Source organism: Neocloeon triangulifer, unplaced genomic scaffold (assembly GCF_031216515.1).
Source record: "Neocloeon triangulifer isolate White Clay Creek 2 clone unplaced genomic scaffold, ASM3121651v1 ptg000002l, whole genome shotgun sequence".
NCBI lineage: Eukaryota > Metazoa > Arthropoda > Insecta > Ephemeroptera > Baetidae > Neocloeon > Neocloeon triangulifer.
The window spans coordinates 4617710-4634993 of record NW_026775545.1 but is presented as its reverse complement, the minus strand read 5'-3'; the positions used below and the strand labels follow the sequence as shown (position 1 = coordinate 4634993).

The following is a 17284-nucleotide window of genomic DNA, read 5'->3' as shown; positions in this document are numbered from 1 at the left end:
CAACTTTCCGGTGGGCGAAAAAACATTCAAAATTTCTTGAAACTTCACGGAATTAATTTAAAATTTACATAAATAAAAAATTATGTTATTTTACAGGTTGGTGCAGTTGTCTCTAAATCAGAAGCATTTATTTGGCGAGTTTGGGCGTCGTTAATTAAGTGCCGTTCAAGGAGCAACGCACAAGTTTCCATGGCAACATCCAATCAGAGTGGCGGAATGTCCTTTTCCTTTCGCTCGTATGTAGTAGATTTATTTATTATTCACTTGTTCTGTCAATGACCTGTTATGTACAGCTGTAAGGCGTTCGCCAAGTGCACGAATTAACGCCGTAATGACGCCGCTATGAGATCACTCAACACGTTGCCGTCCACAAAAACAGGTGCGTCAAACGTCCGGCAGCGCCGTCGAGGGCTGGCGCGTCCGAATCGGACGGGAGGCGGTCGCCACCGCGTCTGAGACCCAACGTCCTTGATTCCACGCCCAGCCAACAAGTGCCAGAGCTCGCCCCATTAATCGTTTGCTCACTTTCCGCAGGTGCCAATATGTAACGACGCCGCGATGGACGGCACACGGTTCATCGTGCAAGTGTTCGTGGGCGCGCTGTCCCAACACTACGAGGCCCTCTCGGTCGAGGCGAGCAAGCAGACCACCTGCTACGAGATCGTCGCCTGCATCACCGAGCGGCTGTCGCTTGGCCTGGACGAGTACGAGCTGGCCGAGGTGGTCGGCCAGGAGTGCAAGGAGCGACGCCTCGGCGCCGACGAGTGTCCCGTGGCGCTCATGCTACTTTGGCCTAAACAGGTTTGGACAACCTCACAAATGACATTCATTTGAAGCGTGCAAATGTCCTCAATAGGGGCTTAAAAAGGGCAATAATATATCATTCTGACATTTGTTTGACATTTCCTAATTTGGACTACTTAAGATCAATTCAGGTCACCAAAATAAAAATATTATTATCAGACAGGAATAATATATATTTTTTAATTATAATAAAATTATTGCGATGAAATATAGTCGGATTTTGTATTAAATAGAATTTGTTAGGAATCCATTTGGGTGTTTTTGTTTTCAGTTTTCTTAATTGAGGAAAAACAATTAATGGATATTTTGTTTGTCTATCTCTTCTATCTCATTTCCCGTCCCATAAGATAGGAGACTTCTAAAAAAATTTACAATGGGTGGGCGTGGGTGTGTTTGCAAATGATATATAAAAAGGCCATTTCCTGTTATGATTAATAAACAAGGCTCAACGGCTTTGATAAAAAAATGGGTTGAAGATTGTATGATTATTTGCGTTTTTTATAACCATCTCAGTTTTGGCGCGCCATTTCCTAATAACAGACTGCCCTCAGCGAAGAAAACTTGGGTGTAGTGGTTTGTAATTTTTACACAAAGTAGCATCATCATACACAGCAAAAATATTCACTTACTTTATCAAAACATAATTAATATTTTGCTTTTTAGAATTTTTTACACTACAGAGCAAAGATTGTTAAAATATATATATATTTTTTATATTAAAAAAGAGAATCTATTTATTATGCACAAAAATATAAGGAAAATAATTTTTAACTCTAATTTTCCTGCTCTCTAATTATGAATTATTTAAATTGAAAATACAAAATGTTTATAAAAGAAAATTAAATATCATCATGATTCAATATCATTTCGATGACTGTATTCCAGGGCACTAATACTGAACATCGATTTTACCTCCGCAAGAAGGCTTCCGAATCTCATTGGACTGACTCATTCACCATGGATCCTCAGCTGATTAGAGATTATTTTTACCAGTTCCTGTACCAACCCAAGGACCGAGATTATCCAGATCTGTGTCAGCTGCCTGACCTCAACGAGCAGAACCTGCTGGAGAACCTGCGGGCGCGCTTCAGCAACGGCTACATTTACACATACGTTGGCTCCATCCTGATCGCAGTCAACCCGTTCAAGTTCTACCCCATCTACAACCCTAAGTATGTCAAGTTGTACCAGAACAGGCGTCTGGTCGACATGCCGCCACACATCTTCGCCATTGCCGACGCGGCCTACCACTGCATGCTGCGCGACAAGTGCAACCAGTGCATCGTGATCAGCGGAGAGAGTGGCAGCGGAAAGACGGAGAGCACCAACTTTCTGCTGCACCACCTCACCGCCCTCAGCCAGAAAGGCTCCCAGGGTAGTGGTGTCGAACAGACAATACTCAGTGCAGGACCAGTGCTTGAGGTCAGTTTATCTTTTGTTTTCTGCCACATAAAAATTGCATTTAAATAAAAATATTATTTAAGAAATTTGTAATTTTTATGTGGGATCAACAAATAATCTTGCAATTGAGGTAAATTTTTTCAACTAATTATATTTTTTCTACTTTTTATTTCACTTAATATTTATTTAAATTATGTTTTCAGGCATTTGGAAATGCAAAAACTGCGCACAATAATAATTCTAGCCGCTTCGGCAAGTTTATTCAAGTTAACTACAAAGAAAATGGAATGGTTCATGGGTACGATTTTTGCAACTGATAAAAATAATTAGATATCCATTGATTTCTTAAATGTGTTTTCAGGGCTGTGGTTCAGAAATATTTATTGGAAAAGTCAAGAATTTGTTCCCAGGGAAGGAACGAAAGGAACTACCATGTATTTTATTACCTGTTGTCTGGCTCAAGTGATTCTGAAAAGAAGTCGCTGCACCTGAAAAATGTGGAGGACTACAATTACTTGAACAGAGTCAGTATTTAGCCACATATATTGCTTTCGTCTCTTACAGACGGCTGTTTTTTATTTTTGCAGAGTAAAGTTAGAGAGCTTGAGAATGTTGATGAACGCTACGAGTTTTCTCGCTTAAAGCAATCTCTTGAGATGGTAGGATTTTCAGCCGAGAAGCAGCGGCGCCTTTTTGCCGTCTTGTCGGCTGTACTTCTGCTAGGAAACATTGAATTTTCTCCAAGAAAGTCAACCTACCATCATGATGAAGCTGTAGGTGTAAAGAATGAGGAGGTTGTGAGTCTCATATCCGAGCTTCTGAGGGTCAAGGAAGAAACCCTTCTCGGAGCTCTGACTGCGAAACGGGCGAAAGCTTCAGGGGAGACCCTCATCATTAACTATAGGTTACCAGAGGTAATAATCAAATAATTCCCGGTGTTGTGTGATCTTTATTTTTTTGTTAAAACCCAGGCCATAGCTGCCAGGGATGCAATGGCAAAATGCCTTTATGGAGCTTTGTTTGACTGGATTGTGATGCAAGTGAACCACGCCTTGTTTTCAAAGAAAGATACCCTGCGTGCTCACCATGGTTGTTCGATCGGAGTGCTGGACATTTTCGGTTTCGAAGATTTTGGGAATTGCAATAGGTATCGTGAAGTTAATTTTTTTTAATTTTCTAGAAAATAATAATGAAAATTTAGCTATGAACAATTCTGTATCAACTACGCCAATGAGCACTTGCAGTTCTACTTCAATCAGCATGTGTTTAAGTATGAACAAGAGGAATACAGCAGAGAAGGCATCAAGTGGAAGAGCATCGATTTCAAAGATAATGCTGGTTGCTTGACTATGATCGAAGGGAAGCCCAGTGGCTTACTGTGCATCCTGGACGATCAGTGCAAGTAAGAGATTTTTAACATAAGTGCCAATGCATGAGATGTGTCATTTGCAGCTTCCCTGGTGCATCAGATGAGACGTTGCTTCAAAAATACAACACAGTGCACAAAGAAAACAAATTCTACGAGGTGCCCCATAGAAGAGAAGCTGCCTTCATTGTCCAGCACTATGCTGGCAAAGTCAAATACCAAGTTCGCGAGTTTCGAGAGAAAAATCTAGACCTCATGAGACCTGACATAGTCAGTGTCTTGAAAAACAGCAGTTTGGCCTTTGTTCGGGAGTTGGTTGGTGCTGATCCTGTTGCTGTGTTCCGCTGGGCAATTGTCAGAGCATATTTTAGAGCTTTCTTTGCATTTAATGAGGCTGGCAAGAAGCACAGATCTTTGAGAGGTAATTCAATGAATTTTAAAAATATTTTTAGTCTTGATCTTTATCTTGTTCAGATGGAGGGAAAAACAACTTTGGCCTACAGTACACGCATTCCAAACCCAACAATAGTGCTAAGCAAATTAGGTATGTCATTTAGAATATTTGTCTCCTTTTCTGAATATTTCTAATAAATTTTCATTTAGTCCAAAAGTCATAGTCAACAAGAAGGACATCGACCGGCAAAGTAACATTACGAAAATCAGAATTACCAGTGAAATTGAACCCATGTTGTTGAGGAAGGAGAGTTTTGACCAAGTTTTTCATCCAAGTGAAGCAATTGTCCTTGAAAAAGCAAACCAAATTGTCATGTAAGAAAATGGCAGTTTAAATTCTAAGTTGCCTCATTTATTATTTCTTTTAGGAAAAACAAATCAGGCAAACCAAGGGACAGACGCAAGAAGAGCCTAAAAAATCTAGAGTCGGTGAAATCTCTTGCGTGCAAAACTCATCAACTTTATGGCAATGGCCAGATGAAAACTAGAAAACAGCCACAGACTGTTTCTGCTCAATTCCAACAATCCCTTCATAGTTTAATGGTGACGCTCAATCAAGCCAACCCTTTCTTCATCCGCTGCATAAAAAGCAATGCCAACAAGGTATACTTATATTACTTTTACTCTATGAGCTTTATTTATAATCTTTTGCAAATGACAGGTATCAAACGAATTTGACACTGACACAGTCCAGCGTCAGCTCCGGTACACTGGCATGCTTGAGACTGTGAGGATAAGACAGGCTGGTTACAACGTTAGATTTTCCTACGACGAGTTCATTCAACTGTATCGAATTCTGTTGCCAAAGGGACTTTTGAGGCAAGGATTGTTTCTTTGGTAATCTTAAAAGGTCAATTTTTACTTTAAATTTTACAGTTCCCAGAATGATGTGAAGCACATCATGCTGAAACTAAATCTAAGCAGAGATAACTTCCAAATGGGCAAAACGAAAGTGTTCCTCCGAGAGTCTGAAAAGCTTAAACTGGACAGCAAACTGCACCAGCAAATCATATTTTGCATTGTGACCATTCAACGTTGGTTTCGAGCTCATTATGAATCAAAACGCTTCAAAAAGTTGAAACAAGGTGTCATAACGCTGCAGGTACTACTTTAAACATAATAGTTGTGGAAATGGCTGAAAATATAATTCTTGTAGAGCTACTGCCGTGGTTATCTGGCCAGGCAGAAGGTGCAACTTTTGCGGCTTCAGCATTCTGCTGCCATTGATATTCAACGGTTCTGGAGAGGATACAGAGCTAAATGTCGTTACAAGAGACTGATTCAAGGATTGATTATAGTTCAAGCTCATGCTAGAGGAAATCTCGTACGGAAAAAGACTCAGCAGATGCTAAGTCATCATCGGAAGGTAATGTCCAATGCCAGGAGATAAAACTGAAACTTGAGCATAATTTACTTTTCAGGAGGCTCGGCGATTGGCAAACAAGTCATATGTCACTGTCAATTTATCAGACGATTGGCGGTACAGGTAAAAAAAATTGAAATCTATAGAATTAAGTAACAGTTATTTTTCTTGAATAGACACCCCTCAAGTTCCTCATCAGTTTTCTCATCAGAACATGATCTTTCCAAGAAACCTTCCACGCCTCTCTACAGTCCAGGCCTTGAAGGTGAGATTTGAAATTTGGTGTGGGTCATTCATTAACCAAATTATCTAAAGGCTTGCCTCGCTTAGCAGTGACTAGATCGGGAAGCGTTGAGCCGCAAGGCTCACGACCTACATTCCAACAACGAGCAAAGAAACAGTTCCAGGCCTTGATTGGCACAAAAAAGCTTGATAAAGGGAGGAGCAGTGATAGTGAAGAGGAAGCCAGATTTGAAGGCGATGATCAGTATCTACGGAAGTCAAAACCTGTCTTTGCTCGACAGTTGTCAAGCGACTCTTATGGAAACGAAATGGACTCTGCCGACCGGTCCTCTTCAGAAACTCAAGCCGAAGCGCGTGAGGAAAGTTTTGTCAAGTCTGACATTGAGTGGCACGGCAGCATCTTCAAAATTGCTGGCCACACTTTCCGCAAGACCATCAAGCTAAGCAAAGACGACTGCTGCGCGTTTTGCGGCATTGGCATTGACGCCTTCCACACGCAGGGCTACAAGTGCTCTGAATGCAAACAGATATTCCACACCAAGTGCATCCAAAACGGGGGCGTCCAGCAGAAGCAGTGCAGGCACACAAGCGGGGGAGGCAAACCGGGTAGACGGAAAAATCGGAAGAGGTCGTCAACAAGCTCGAGTAAGCAGAGTCAAAATGCAAGCAACTTCAACCTTACCGGGGTCAATGAATTTATGGACAGTGCGGACAGAATTATTTCAGGCGCCAGGGAACTCAAAATGCTGCAAGAGTTCATCACTGAAAAGGCAAGCCAATGTTTAAAAATTGAACTCAAAAAGTAATAGTAAGTTTTGGTAGATTTTTGCCCTAGAGAAAGGTCTGAAAAAGGGTGACAAGAGGAGTGAAGTGGATCGTGTCTTCCGCCAGACCCTTTTGGAGTTTAAGGAGAACCTGGTATCCACTTACAGTATTGCCAGCAAACAAAACACTGTTAGCATAAAATACAAGGATCTCATAGCAAATTTCCTAAAAGTAAGAGAAACTATAAGAAAACGTTACATTTTCTTTAAAAACATATTTGTGTCCTAGGTGATGGAGACTGTTTGCCAGAAGGAGAAAACCAGCTCAGACTTTCCAGTCACCATGGGTGTCAACGCATTTCGTGGCTTTCTCAACGAATTCATGGCTCAGAACAAATTAGATGAAAAGCCGAAAGAAAAGCGCAAGAAGGAGAAGAAGCGCGATGATCTAGTCTCGCACGGGGGGCATTTATTCCAGTTGAATATCATTAACATTCCAACCGCCTGCGAAGTTTGCTCATTGTTCTTCATGTGGCCAATAGAACGTGGTCTCGTCTGCCAAAGTAAAATTGCACCTACCTTCAATAATATTCTGAACTTAAAATCAATTTTTCAGACTGCAAACTGACTTGCCATCGAAAATGTTACTCACGAGCAAAGGAGCATTGCGGAAGAGTTGACCCAGCGCATTTCAGTGCTGGAAAAGTATTCGGCGTTCCGCTCTACAGACTTATCACTGGCAATGGCGATTGCAAGATTCCAATTGTAGTTGATCGACTGATTAACATCATTGAAATGTATGGTATCTACACTGAGGGCATTTACAGAAAATCGGGTGTGAGCTCGAAAGTAAGAGAGTTGAAAAGCAACATTGAGCAAGACCTCGACAAAGTCAATTTGGAAAGCTACCAGGTGATTTAAAAAAATTTGTGTCTTATCAGTTAAAAATCTAATGTGTATAAAACAGGTCCATGTGTTGGCTGCTGTATTAAAGAGCTTCTTTCGTGAAATGCCAGAACCCCTGCTCACCTATGAAAATTATGATGATTTCATACGGGCGGCAAGCGTTACAGATCCAGTGGAAAGGGTCAAAACCATATTTCTCATTGTCAAAGAACTTCCACGGCCTAACTATGACCTGACTGAACGACTCATATTTCACCTAGCTAGGTATGAGTCATAATTAATATTCAATTTACGCAATATTGACTTTTTGCACATGTAGGGTGGCACAACATGAGGACGTAAACCGCATGAATGCTAGTTCATTGGCCATTGTTTTTGCCCCTTGCATTTTACGAACCAACAAAATGGTCCAAGCGCAAGACTCGCTCAACGACATCAGCAAACAGACCCTCTGCGTCGAGACCATAATCGGGGAGCAATTGCGCAAGGTGCGTGCCACCCTTGCCGATATCACCACCCTTGACTCTGCGTGCCACACGGCCACCTCAAGGCTGTCTTCACTGAGGAGCTCGAAGATCTTCCCACCAGAGCCAGTACCAGCGGTGTCCACTCCTATCGCCTCCGGACACGAAGAGGCGCTTTTGGCAGAGAGAATTCAAGCCATGAAAGAAGAAAAGGCCATTTTGACCAATAAACTTCCCACTCTGACCCATGCAACCTCTGACGATGACTTTTTATCAACAGACTTTGATGGCAGTCTGGACGACGTGGCAAGTGTGTCGAGCCACGGTTAGTTTCATTAAAAGATCTTTCTCAAAATTTATTTCATGTTAATTGAATTTTCCAGGCCTAGGACGAAAAAAATTGAGACAACGATCATCCGATCAAAGTGTAGTATCAATGTGTCCCCCTCTGGATGTTGATATTGACGAGGACCCAATTTTAGTTTAACAACCATCGAGGATAATAATTCTTATCCTTACAATAATTTTTGTTACATAATTATATATTTTCAAAATAGTTGTTTATTGTAACATTTTACAGAATATAAAAAGGCAGTAATAAAAATTGCTTTTCTTCCTTTGCACTTTTGTGATTCCACCCATTGTAAAGAGCGGGTTAACAGTCAATTGGTTAAATCTATTATTCTTAAGGTTTGCACTTGACCAGGGGGATATTCTTGCTGGTCAAACATTTGTCACACACCCATTCGGCGTAAACTTCCGCTGTTAACATTTGAAATGCCGCCTCTGTCAAGCCAGTGCATATTCTGAAAGATAAAAATCAAAATTAAAAAAAATAACACAATAATTTATTTATTAAAAATCAACTTCAAAATGGAAACTAATTTAAACTAGTATCGCAAATTTTAAATGTTAGGTATGAAGTTAAAATAGTTGGAAAAATTTAAAAAAATGGAAAGGATTCAAAAAAGGAATTATTGTATTTTAACATACACAATTCATTTAGCAATTCTAACTTATATTATAAAATTTTATTACATAGATAAAAAGCAGCCTTACCTATGGAACCAAAAGTTGCAACCTGACTCACAAAGTATGGCCTGGTCATTGTCGTGCACCTCTTTGTGGCATATTCCACATGGGTAAATAGGGGGCGCGTTAGGATTTTGGGGGTTGAACACCATCGGCTGATCTGGTGGATAAACCTATGAAAAAAGCAATTGTGTAAAAATCATTTTTTTTACACAATAATAATGACATGCATTTTTTATATCGTAAAAAAAAATACCTTTCCAGTTGTGACAGGCATAGGCTTGGGGGCCATTTGTGAAAATGGGGGCTGCTGCTGCTGCGGCGGTTGTTGTTGCTGCTGTTGTGGCATGGGGGGCATGGGCTGTGGCCCCATGGGACCCATCATCATGGGCTGCATAGGCATGTTGGGGCCCATCATGTTGTCCTGAAGTGGGCTGCGCATCATTGGGCTCATGGGGCCCGGCATGAGTGGGGACGACATTGATGGCTGTGCTGTGGGGGGCATATTGCGCATTGGAGGCATCATCATCGGCAGGGGGTGTGAGGGCGAGTCATCGAAAGGGTTCGAGGCCACTATGGTGTCCCCGTAGCCAGTTGGCGGGCGCGGCATGATGTCCATCACAGGGGGCACTGGTGGTGGAGGCGCTGCCGGTGCCGACGCTGCATTCCGCCGCTTCTTCTTTGGCGCCGGACCCGGAGGCTCAGTCATCGTGGGCATCATTGGTGGCGATTTGAACTCAGGAGGCGTGCCGCCCATTGGCATCCTTCCAAATAAATTATTTCTTAGTTATAATCACAAAAGAAAATGATAAATACTGTGGGGGGAAAATGATTGCAACCCTCGACACATCGATAGTTCCTCTATTAAAATAATTGAAGCAATAAATGCCCAAATATATAAATAATTATTCTATTGATAAAACAATATTTGTGATTTCTTGAGGTTAATTGGTGGGTATAAAAAAATTGATTTACACTATCATAATTTTTTAATTAACTAAAATTTCTAAGGAACTTTAATCTTTTAAAAATATGTGTATCTATGTATTGAGAGAACTTATTTTTATGTAAATTAAATAATACTATTCAAGGACTTTTTTTACTTTGACTTGTTGCGAAAGAATAAATGAATTGAAGGAATTCAATAAAACCTTGGAGCAAATTTTGAAGTGCATAATTTTTAAAAATTAATTTTCAAGGGCAAATGTTTAACCTTGAGATTCAACTGAATTTACAATAATTGTTTGATTTAGGCCCAATTTTTACCTGGGGTAGCCACAAGGGCTGTTCATTTGTCTGTCGTCCAGGTAGCTGGGCTGCTGGTTCATCCTCATTTGCGGCATTGGAGGCATCAGTGGTTGACCCTCGTTTTGAGGGTAGTACATGTTAGGAGAAGGTTTGGGGTTTCTCATTCTAGACATACTGAAAGAAGAGCGATTATAGGCGGAATTCACACAATCGCAAATTAGCCGAGAGTGGCTGCACGTCTTTGGAACAAGAGTGATGCTCACCCGGAAAATGGTGCCATTCCTTCATGGCTCATAAACCCATTGTTCACCAGCGTTAGCCTGCTTCAGGGGGCTGAAAAAGCGAACGGACCACAGTCAAAACACTTGCCACCAGTGTTGTTTGCAACGAAAATCCCGAAAAACGCCAAAAGACTCGGCAGGGGAAGCTCGAGACCGAAGCGCGAGTCGCACGCTTTTCGGCCCCAAAACTCCGCCTTGCCCATCTTTTCGGCTTCTCAGAGGCTCGGCAAAATTTTTGGCAAAAACGTACGCCGCTTTTAATTGCGGGCGGATATTCGTAAACTCACCCTGTTGAGAAAAAACATCCACCACAAACAAACAAGTTATATGTGTGTATGTATTTTAATGACTTCCTCCCTTCCTCCACCACCACAACCACAACAGCTCGCGAGTCTTGCGAACCTCTTTGGAAGGGCTGCCAACTTGAGCGATTGGCGGGAAAAGAGGTGGTGCAGAGAGGGAGATTCCCCTCTGTTTGCCCGTTTGACGTCGGGGTGGTATTATTTACATGCGGAATTCCAGATTCACAATCAGCAGTGTTTATTTATTTGTTAACTCTGGTGTTGTTTACGTTACCAGCATGGCCAGTATGCAGCATGATGCAGCCGTAGTTGCGTGTTTTATTGTCCATGATGATTGCAGCTTATGGAATGTCAATGGACTGAAATGACTGAATGGAGTCTAAAAAAGGTAACGTGAACTTTATTTCCTTATTTGTTTATCAATTTAGTCTAGACACGTCCAGGACTCAGCGGAAATCTTTATCTTCGGATTTTTGTTGTTTTTGGCTTTCTTGGTTTTCCAAACAGCCAGATCTCATTTTGTCAACTAAATTTACAAATTTAGGAAGACAGCCATATGAAGATCATGAAAAGCGTAGCAAGTAAGCGACAAGAGAAAGCTGGTTAGATAAAAAGGTGGTTTAAAATTTTGAGATGCGGGGACCAAGGTGCCTTACTACAGCGTCTACAAAAATCGTTTTGCAATTTTCAATTTCATTTATTTCTCGGAGTATCTTACCTAGAAAATTTTCCAAATTTTCTGCTTTTCACATTTTTTTTTTTTTTAAGTGGATAATATAATATTAAAAAAAAAAATAATGCACAATAATAATTTTTCTAGTCGTTGATTTTAGAATTTTCATTTTTCCAACATATTTTCTTTCAAAAGGGACGAAAAATGATAGTTAAAAATTCTGGCTTCTTTGCAATTCTCAAATGAGCTGTTTCAATTACTAAATTATGTAATTTTTTGCTTTTAGTTTGCAGCCTTTTGAAAGTAGATTATGCACACTTTAGACTAATTTAATTAGGGAATGTGTCCTCTCGTGTTAAATGAAAATCAAGATTCTCCGGATATTAAATGTTTCTATACATCTTGAACTTTAAACCATTGATTAAATTTAACAGGAAGTAGTCATAATCTCTGACATGCTTACTTCTGATTGTGAGTCGCTCTCATTGGAAAGACTACTGTTTAAAAGAAGGCACCAAATAAATAAATTAACGCATTAATTTTTATTTGCAATGTCTAAAAAAGATGGGCAGTTTAAAATATTAAATTTAATGTCTTTTCATATTACTTCATTTGATATTCTTTTTTAATTCTCCAGAGGTAGAATAAAAAATATTTAATAATGCTATAATAATATCATATTTTTATTTTTTTAGAGCTGGGGCTATAGTCGGGAAAATTGTAAATTAAATTATTTTAATTTTATGAAACATAATTATATTATATTATGAAATACACAATGAATATTTATAAAATGAATTTAATATTGAAGTAAAATGGTACTTTGTTGATCTTTGGCAGCGAAAAATATTATAAAAAAAATTATTTCGAAAATTCATCTAAACCAAACCCGCAGGATTGGATCCGATCGGTTGAAACTGAACTGTGACACTGTTGTCCCTGTTTGGCGTGTTTCTGTTTGCCATGCCAATCTCTCTGAAACTGCAGAAGACGGCCAGGAGCACGTAGCACTCACTTCCTAAAATTAAGAACAAAAAATATTTATCTGGTAAATTAAAGCGCGTTTATCAGCACTTGCCTATAATCGCAATTACGGCCGCAGTCAAGAGTAAGATGGGCGCTACCATGTTCACTATTGCGACTGAACCATCCGCCACTTCAATGTACATCAGGAGCGTGCCCAGGATGTCTACTATTGTCAAAATGAACCAAGGGACCAAGAACCACCTCATTCGCTATGAAAAATTAATAATTTTAATTTTATTTGAACATTATGAGAAATATCTAATTTAGCTTTGTTTATTTGGCCTTTGACCTTCAACTTAATTACATGGCTCTGACCTCTGACCCTCCATGCGTTTGGCAGTGAGGCCATATCCTAACTTATAATAATATAATGCAGTAAGTAAATTACATAAATTACCTAATTTTCAGATCAAAAGTCAATTTTTGGCATTTAATAATTTTTAATAAATAAATCTCTTCACTGAATGTTCAATCATTATATAAATGATAAAAGTCAATTAAATGTTAATTTTAATCCAGAAAGAAACAGTCCCTGGCCATTTTAATTCAAAAAAGAAAATTTTTTAAATAGTTCTAACTACTTTGCACTTTCAGGGGTTGAATTGTGACGTAGTTCATTTTGATTTATTTTTCTTTTTAAATAAACGGTGTTTGAATTTAAATTCAGCTTTTCCTAATCGTTTTTTTTAGGAAAAAGCAAATTTTTAATTCTATCACCATGAAATCAAACCTCAATCGTGAAGTTCTGCTTCTACTAAATAAAAGTTTAATACACAATATCAAATGGAGCAAAACTTGGATATGAATATGTTGATTTTTGCGAAATGAAAATAAAAAGTGGAATATTAGTTATTGCTACTTACTTTGATGACTCCAAAAAGCATGAGTATTATCGAAAAGATCATGAACACTTCAGACGCTAAAATCCCGTTCAATGAGACTAGGAATAATTCAAATTCACGTTTATCTGAATGGGAATTAAAAAATATTATAAAATTAAAATATTCAGAAAAATTTCATTGGAATAATATTTTTATGTAAATTACCACCGCTCTTTACTATAAATTCTTCCACCTTTGGCGAATTGGCTAAAACAGAGTGAACGAATTTCACGACAAAAGCAAACGGCACATGGAAGAACTGAAATAAAAAGGAATAAAATTCGCTTGCGAAAAGAACAAACAAAGTAAATTAAATTTAAAAAATATAAATAAATCGTTCTAACCAGTTCTAAAATTGCCACTACTATTGCAGCTTGATGGCTATCAAGTCGGAGGAAGAAAGTGCTTGGGAATCGCATGATTGCGATCTGCGGAAACAATCTGGCCGATTATATTGAAAAGAAACCAAATTAAAACTGCGAGTGTGAGGCGAACACACCCGTGAAGTCACCAAACAACTCAGCTGCCTCAGCATGTGAGCCTCTGAGGCAACAGTTGTAACGCGAGAATTATTTTAGCCTCTCCAGAGTCGCGACTCGCGTTCAGCTGCTTCGAAAGATGCTCGTTGTGGCGCTACCCAGTGGACACTGAACCCGCATAATATATATTATCTCTTTTGAGTAAGCATCCCATTTACGTTAAATTCGTGCAATTCAAATACAAGGAGATAAAAAGATATGTGCTTAAAAATAAACGTAATAATATTGAGCTTTTCCTCTTTAAATCCATGAGCCTCAGATTGCTTTTATCTTTCTTAGAACTATGGTGACGAGAAATGCAAATAAATCATCAACCATAAACAAACCTTGGAGGCTATCAAATGATTAATTGTTTGATAAAGAAATAAGCAAACTTCAAATGCAATTCTTTTATCTACAAATAATAATTTTTTTCTTATTGAGTAAAGTTTATTAGCAATATGTAAATTTAAAGTATTTTAAAGGGTTTTTTTTTAAGTAAAATATTATTTTGAATGTTATTTAACAATTGTTTTGAATAAAATAAAACATCATTTTTGATAAAATCAGAAGCCCTACCGATTTTCAGTCACTTTCTGCGACCCTATTTCATGAAATCATAAATTTTCTCAAATCAGCCAAACTAGAAAAAATTGTATAAAAAAATTTATAAATTCCTTTTTTATAGTAAAAAACTAATGCTTTTCTTTTCCATGAAAGTCACCTAAGTGCCAACTTTCTTAGCTCAAAGAAAACTAAAATTATCACGATTTTCATTTCATTGTTTATTTTTATTTGGCGTGCAATTAAAAAAAGTAAATAAATACAGCTACAAAAATTTTCTTTTCCTTTTTCTACACTTGAATAATTTCTGACCGTTGCTCCACAAGAGGCTGAATGTCATCTTTTTTAGTTGCTCCCAGCAACCGGAAACTGGCAATAACCGTCACTATCTTGTAGCATTGGACGACTGAAAATTAAATTGCAAAAATTACCATCCCTTTTATCAACAATGAAAATGCTTTATACTTACTGATCCCAAAGATAAATACCGCCGATAACAGAATTAAAGCCAGTGTACTTGTTGAAATTTGGTAAATAAGTTCAACTCCTTGCACAAATGCATGCGTAGATTTGACGAATTCAAAGATGGCCAGTAGCATCCAAGGCATCATGAGCCATTTTTTATTTTTGCCCTGAAGAATGAATCAATTAATTAATCAAATAATTAAAATAATAATAATTTACTTCAAATACGGCTATAATTATCATGAGAGTCAGAAATGCTGCAATTGCATTGTAGATAAACCCAAAATTCGCTAGCCATTGAATTTTTTGGTATGTCTTGTCTCGAATATCTTGAAAAGGTTTTTTAAAAAATTAGAGAATCATTGAAAGCGCTATTTATAAATTAATTACTTACGTTTCACTGCTTCTTCATATAGCGCAGGGCTATTTTGCATCACTAAGTTGACCAGCTTTAGTGAAAACGCTAATGGCACGCGGGCGATCTGAAAAGTTTTTTTCAAATTATAAAAAAACAATCAAGATAATTTTGTAATTATCTCACGATCTCAAACACTGCAATGGCCACTGCGGCCTGGTTGCAGTCAAGTAGAAGGAAGTATTTTTGCTGGCGAAACATTTTCGATCGCAAAATAGGAAACAGTCTTGTCGGTGCTCACGCAAAAAATGGTTTCAATAAAAATGTCACGCAGCTTTAAATACGAGCTCTGTCTGTGATTTGATGAGATTGGATAATTGCTTAAACGTACACGAGTCATTTCCTACCGCATCAATGAATGTGTATTTAATACGAAAATTTAACTTTCACTGCACCCATCCTGACAAAATGATTTCCGACCATTGCATTATAAAAAAATGCATGTTTTTATTGTGCAGATAATTTTTATTGGAAAATAATTTATGTATAATGTTTCGTTGAAATGTCAAAGTTCAGTCTCAGGTTGAGCATTAACAAGGTTTCTCGGCGTTTCGCTGGTAATCCTTCCGATTTCCCCGAAGCTCGCGTAGACGATCCTCGCCAAGCACAAGTCGATTACTGACAAGAGAAATTTACATTTGATATGATGCAGAGTTTGCGGTTATAATTATTAAAAAAATTACTAACCAATAAGAATGACGTGGTAAAGGGTAAAAAGCAATGTGGCGTAAATGTCACTTGCGGACGTGGTCAGCGCGGTGTCGTAGGCGAAATAAATAAAGATGATATAAAAACCGATGGAACCCAATGTGCTGGAAACGAGCCAGCAGAACCAGGGAATCATCAGCCATCTCTGTAGCTGCGGATAAATTTTATTTAGATTAAATATTAATTATTTTTTTAATGCAGTTAACCAACCTTGCGAACTCCGTAGATCATGAGGAAAAGTGTAAAAATACTCCAGATACAGTTCCAAACAAAAACAGTCAAGGTGGTCTCCAAATTTACTAAATTTCGTTCCCCGAAACCTGGCAAGGACAGAAAAATGATAATTTTTACGCCAAGTTTGCACGTTTGTATTTTACCTTCAACGAGTTTCTGGTGAATAATATCATTGTTGCTGAGTATACATTTAGTGAGCATGAAAAGAATCAGCATCGGTGTTTGCCACAACTGGAAAAAAATATTAAAATTGAACAAAATTTTAAATAACTTGTAAATTGCACTCTAGATTAATCACTCAAATTTTAAATTTAAAAGAAAAGTTTATCATTGTATATATATTTTTTAAATAGTTTTAAAACTCACCAATTTAAAATATCCAGCCGCTAGGGCTAATTGGTTTGTGTCGAGATCAAGTGAAAAGTGGAGCCCGCACAGCATGTTGAGTAAATGAGCCAAAGTCCGTGTCAAAATATTAACGCAGTGCAAAGTCTGTTGCTGCGCTCGGACGCTTTCCTGCACCGAACGAAACGCGAATTATAAATAAATTCCGTGAAAAACGCCACGGTGGGAAGAGTTTGTTTATACCTTGATTATCCTGGTTTATGCATGTCGCTATGCTGATCTAGCGTGAATGGCGCATGGCGCTTTATTTTTGTTTGGAAGTCTCGGCCCGTAGTGGGACTGGTTGACCTTCGCAGCACAACTATTGTGTTCTCCGAAATGACGACGGTGCGCCTGCAGATGAAAGGCGCATTTGAATAGATGTAGGGGAGTGTTATACATTCAAGAGCATGTTATAAACCGTTTTATTTGTGTGGGACTAACGTTGAGAAATAATTTCCTTCGGTCGTTTTCTCTTGCACATGATATTAATGCTGTTGACGTAGGACGAACTTAATCACAATTTTTGTAGGCTGAACTTATTCATTGTTTAAAAAAATATATTATATTCTAAAATTTTTTTAAAGTAGATGCAGCGAAAAAAAAATATTGCTACAAATTATATTCACGGAAAAGGCTATTGAGATTAACAAATTTATTTCAGGTTGTGTAGAAGTTTTTTAATGCAATATAAAACAAATTTTTTGGTGTCGTCTCACAAACTTAAACTTGTACTGCATAATATTTTATAAAATGGTTAACTACTGTAGCGGAACTTTGTATTGTTGG

At 38.3% G+C, this 17284-nt stretch overlaps 4 protein-coding genes across 6 annotated transcripts; 1 reads left to right on the top strand and 3 right to left on the bottom strand.

Annotated features, from left to right (window-relative positions):
• Positions 1-213: 213 nt before the first annotated feature.
• Positions 214-8371, top strand: LOC132205410 (unconventional myosin-IXa-like). 2 transcript variants are annotated; one of them, XM_059634448.1, is made up of 25 exons: positions 214-236; positions 294-379; positions 535-801; positions 1690-2226; positions 2409-2503; positions 2567-2729; positions 2793-3119; positions 3177-3352; positions 3407-3607; positions 3658-3992; positions 4046-4115; positions 4175-4339; positions 4393-4627; positions 4686-4843; positions 4901-5126; positions 5181-5390; positions 5446-5510; positions 5564-5652; positions 5703-6400; positions 6453-6626; positions 6684-6957; positions 7011-7306; positions 7362-7564; positions 7620-8089; positions 8148-8371. In XM_059634448.1, exons 3-25 carry the CDS (start codon positions 559-561, stop codon positions 8249-8251), a joined length of 5514 nt encoding a protein of 1837 aa, XP_059490431.1. In that variant the 5' UTR covers positions 214-236; positions 294-379; positions 535-558; the 3' UTR covers positions 8252-8371. The 2 variants fall into 2 exon arrangements, with proteins under 2 accessions (XP_059490431.1, XP_059490432.1); XM_059634449.1 differs by lacking the exon at positions 214-236 and having other exon boundaries at positions 243-379; positions 5721-6400.
• LOC132205414 (protein pygopus-like) lies at positions 8302-10755 on the bottom strand. Its single transcript, XM_059634455.1, has 6 exons — positions 10613-10755; positions 10308-10377; positions 10063-10218; positions 9053-9560; positions 8824-8969; positions 8302-8570 (listed from the first exon to the last, which is right to left on the bottom strand). Exons 2-6 carry the CDS (start codon positions 10337-10339, stop codon positions 8450-8452), a joined length of 963 nt encoding a protein of 320 aa, XP_059490438.1. The 5' UTR covers positions 10340-10377; positions 10613-10755; the 3' UTR covers positions 8302-8449.
• A 1244-nt stretch (positions 10756-11999) lies between these two features.
• On the bottom strand, positions 12000-13866 carry LOC132205010 (uncharacterized). Its single transcript, XM_059633817.1, has 5 exons — positions 13552-13866; positions 13373-13466; positions 13190-13293; positions 12375-12535; positions 12000-12314 (listed from the first exon to the last, which is right to left on the bottom strand). The coding sequence occupies exons 1-5, from the start codon at positions 13624-13626 to the stop codon at positions 12179-12181; spliced, it is 570 nt and encodes a 189-aa protein (XP_059489800.1). The 5' UTR covers positions 13627-13866; the 3' UTR covers positions 12000-12178.
• A 630-nt stretch (positions 13867-14496) lies between these two features.
• LOC132205079 (uncharacterized) lies at positions 14497-16858 on the bottom strand. Of its 2 annotated transcripts, XR_009442659.1 has the most exons (10): positions 16700-16858; positions 16478-16627; positions 16255-16342; positions 16088-16197; positions 15857-16028; positions 15296-15787; positions 15149-15236; positions 14974-15083; positions 14759-14921; positions 14497-14695 (listed from the first exon to the last, which is right to left on the bottom strand). XR_009442659.1 is itself a non-coding variant. In XM_059633936.1 (6 exons), exons 2-6 carry the CDS (start codon positions 16550-16552, stop codon positions 15675-15677), a joined length of 558 nt encoding a protein of 185 aa, XP_059489919.1. In that variant the 5' UTR covers positions 16553-16627; positions 16700-16856; the 3' UTR covers positions 15550-15674. The 2 variants fall into 2 exon arrangements, 1 of the variants encoding a protein (XP_059489919.1); XM_059633936.1 differs by lacking the exons at positions 14497-14695; positions 14759-14921; positions 14974-15083; positions 15149-15236 and having other exon boundaries at positions 15550-15787; positions 16700-16856.
• Between the last annotated feature and the right edge of the window lie 426 nt (positions 16859-17284).

What these genes read in the sequence shown, in the direction of transcription:
- LOC132205079 (XM_059633936.1), bottom strand. Translation starts at nt 16,552, where the DNA reads ATGCTGTGCGGGCTCCACTTTTCACTTGATCTCGACACAAACCAATTA. An exon ending in CGGCTGGATATTTTAAATTG is followed by an intron (nt 16,343 to 16,477) that starts GTGAGTTTTAAA and finishes ATTTTTTTCCAG; the next exon opens with TTGTGGCAAACACCGATGCT. An exon ending in TCACCAGAAACTCGTTGAAG is followed by an intron (nt 16,198 to 16,254) that starts GTAAAATACAAA and finishes TGTCCTTGCCAG; the next exon opens with GTTTCGGGGAACGAAATTTA.
- LOC132205414 (XM_059634455.1), bottom strand. Translation starts at nt 10,339, where the DNA reads ATGAGCCATGAAGGAATGGCACCATTTTCCGG. An exon ending in TGCCTGTCACAACTGGAAAG is followed by an intron (nt 8,970 to 9,052) that starts GTATTTTTTTTT and finishes CTTTTTTCATAG; the next exon opens with GTTTATCCACCAGATCAGCC. An exon ending in TGCAACTTTTGGTTCCATAG is followed by an intron (nt 8,571 to 8,823) that starts GTAAGGCTGCTT and finishes TTTATCTTTCAG; the next exon opens with AATATGCACTGGCTTGACAG.
- LOC132205410 (XM_059634448.1), top strand. Translation starts at nt 559, where the DNA reads ATGGACGGCACACGGTTCATCGTGCAAGTGTTCGTGGGCGCGCTGTCC. An exon ending in GAAAATGGAATGGTTCATGG is followed by an intron (nt 2,504 to 2,566) that starts GTACGATTTTTG and finishes ATGTGTTTTCAG; the next exon opens with GGCTGTGGTTCAGAAATATT. An exon ending in TGCTAAGTCATCATCGGAAG is followed by an intron (nt 5,391 to 5,445) that starts GTAATGTCCAAT and finishes TTTACTTTTCAG; the next exon opens with GAGGCTCGGCGATTGGCAAA.
- LOC132205010 (XM_059633817.1), bottom strand. Translation starts at nt 13,626, where the DNA reads ATGCGATTCCCAAGCACTTTCTTCCTCCGACTTGATAGCCATCAAGCT. An exon ending in TAGTGGCAATTTTAGAACTG is followed by an intron (nt 13,467 to 13,551) that starts GTTAGAACGATT and finishes TTTTTATTTCAG; the next exon opens with TTCTTCCATGTGCCGTTTGC. An exon ending in ATTTATAGTAAAGAGCGGTG is followed by an intron (nt 13,294 to 13,372) that starts GTAATTTACATA and finishes ATTCCCATTCAG; the next exon opens with ATAAACGTGAATTTGAATTA.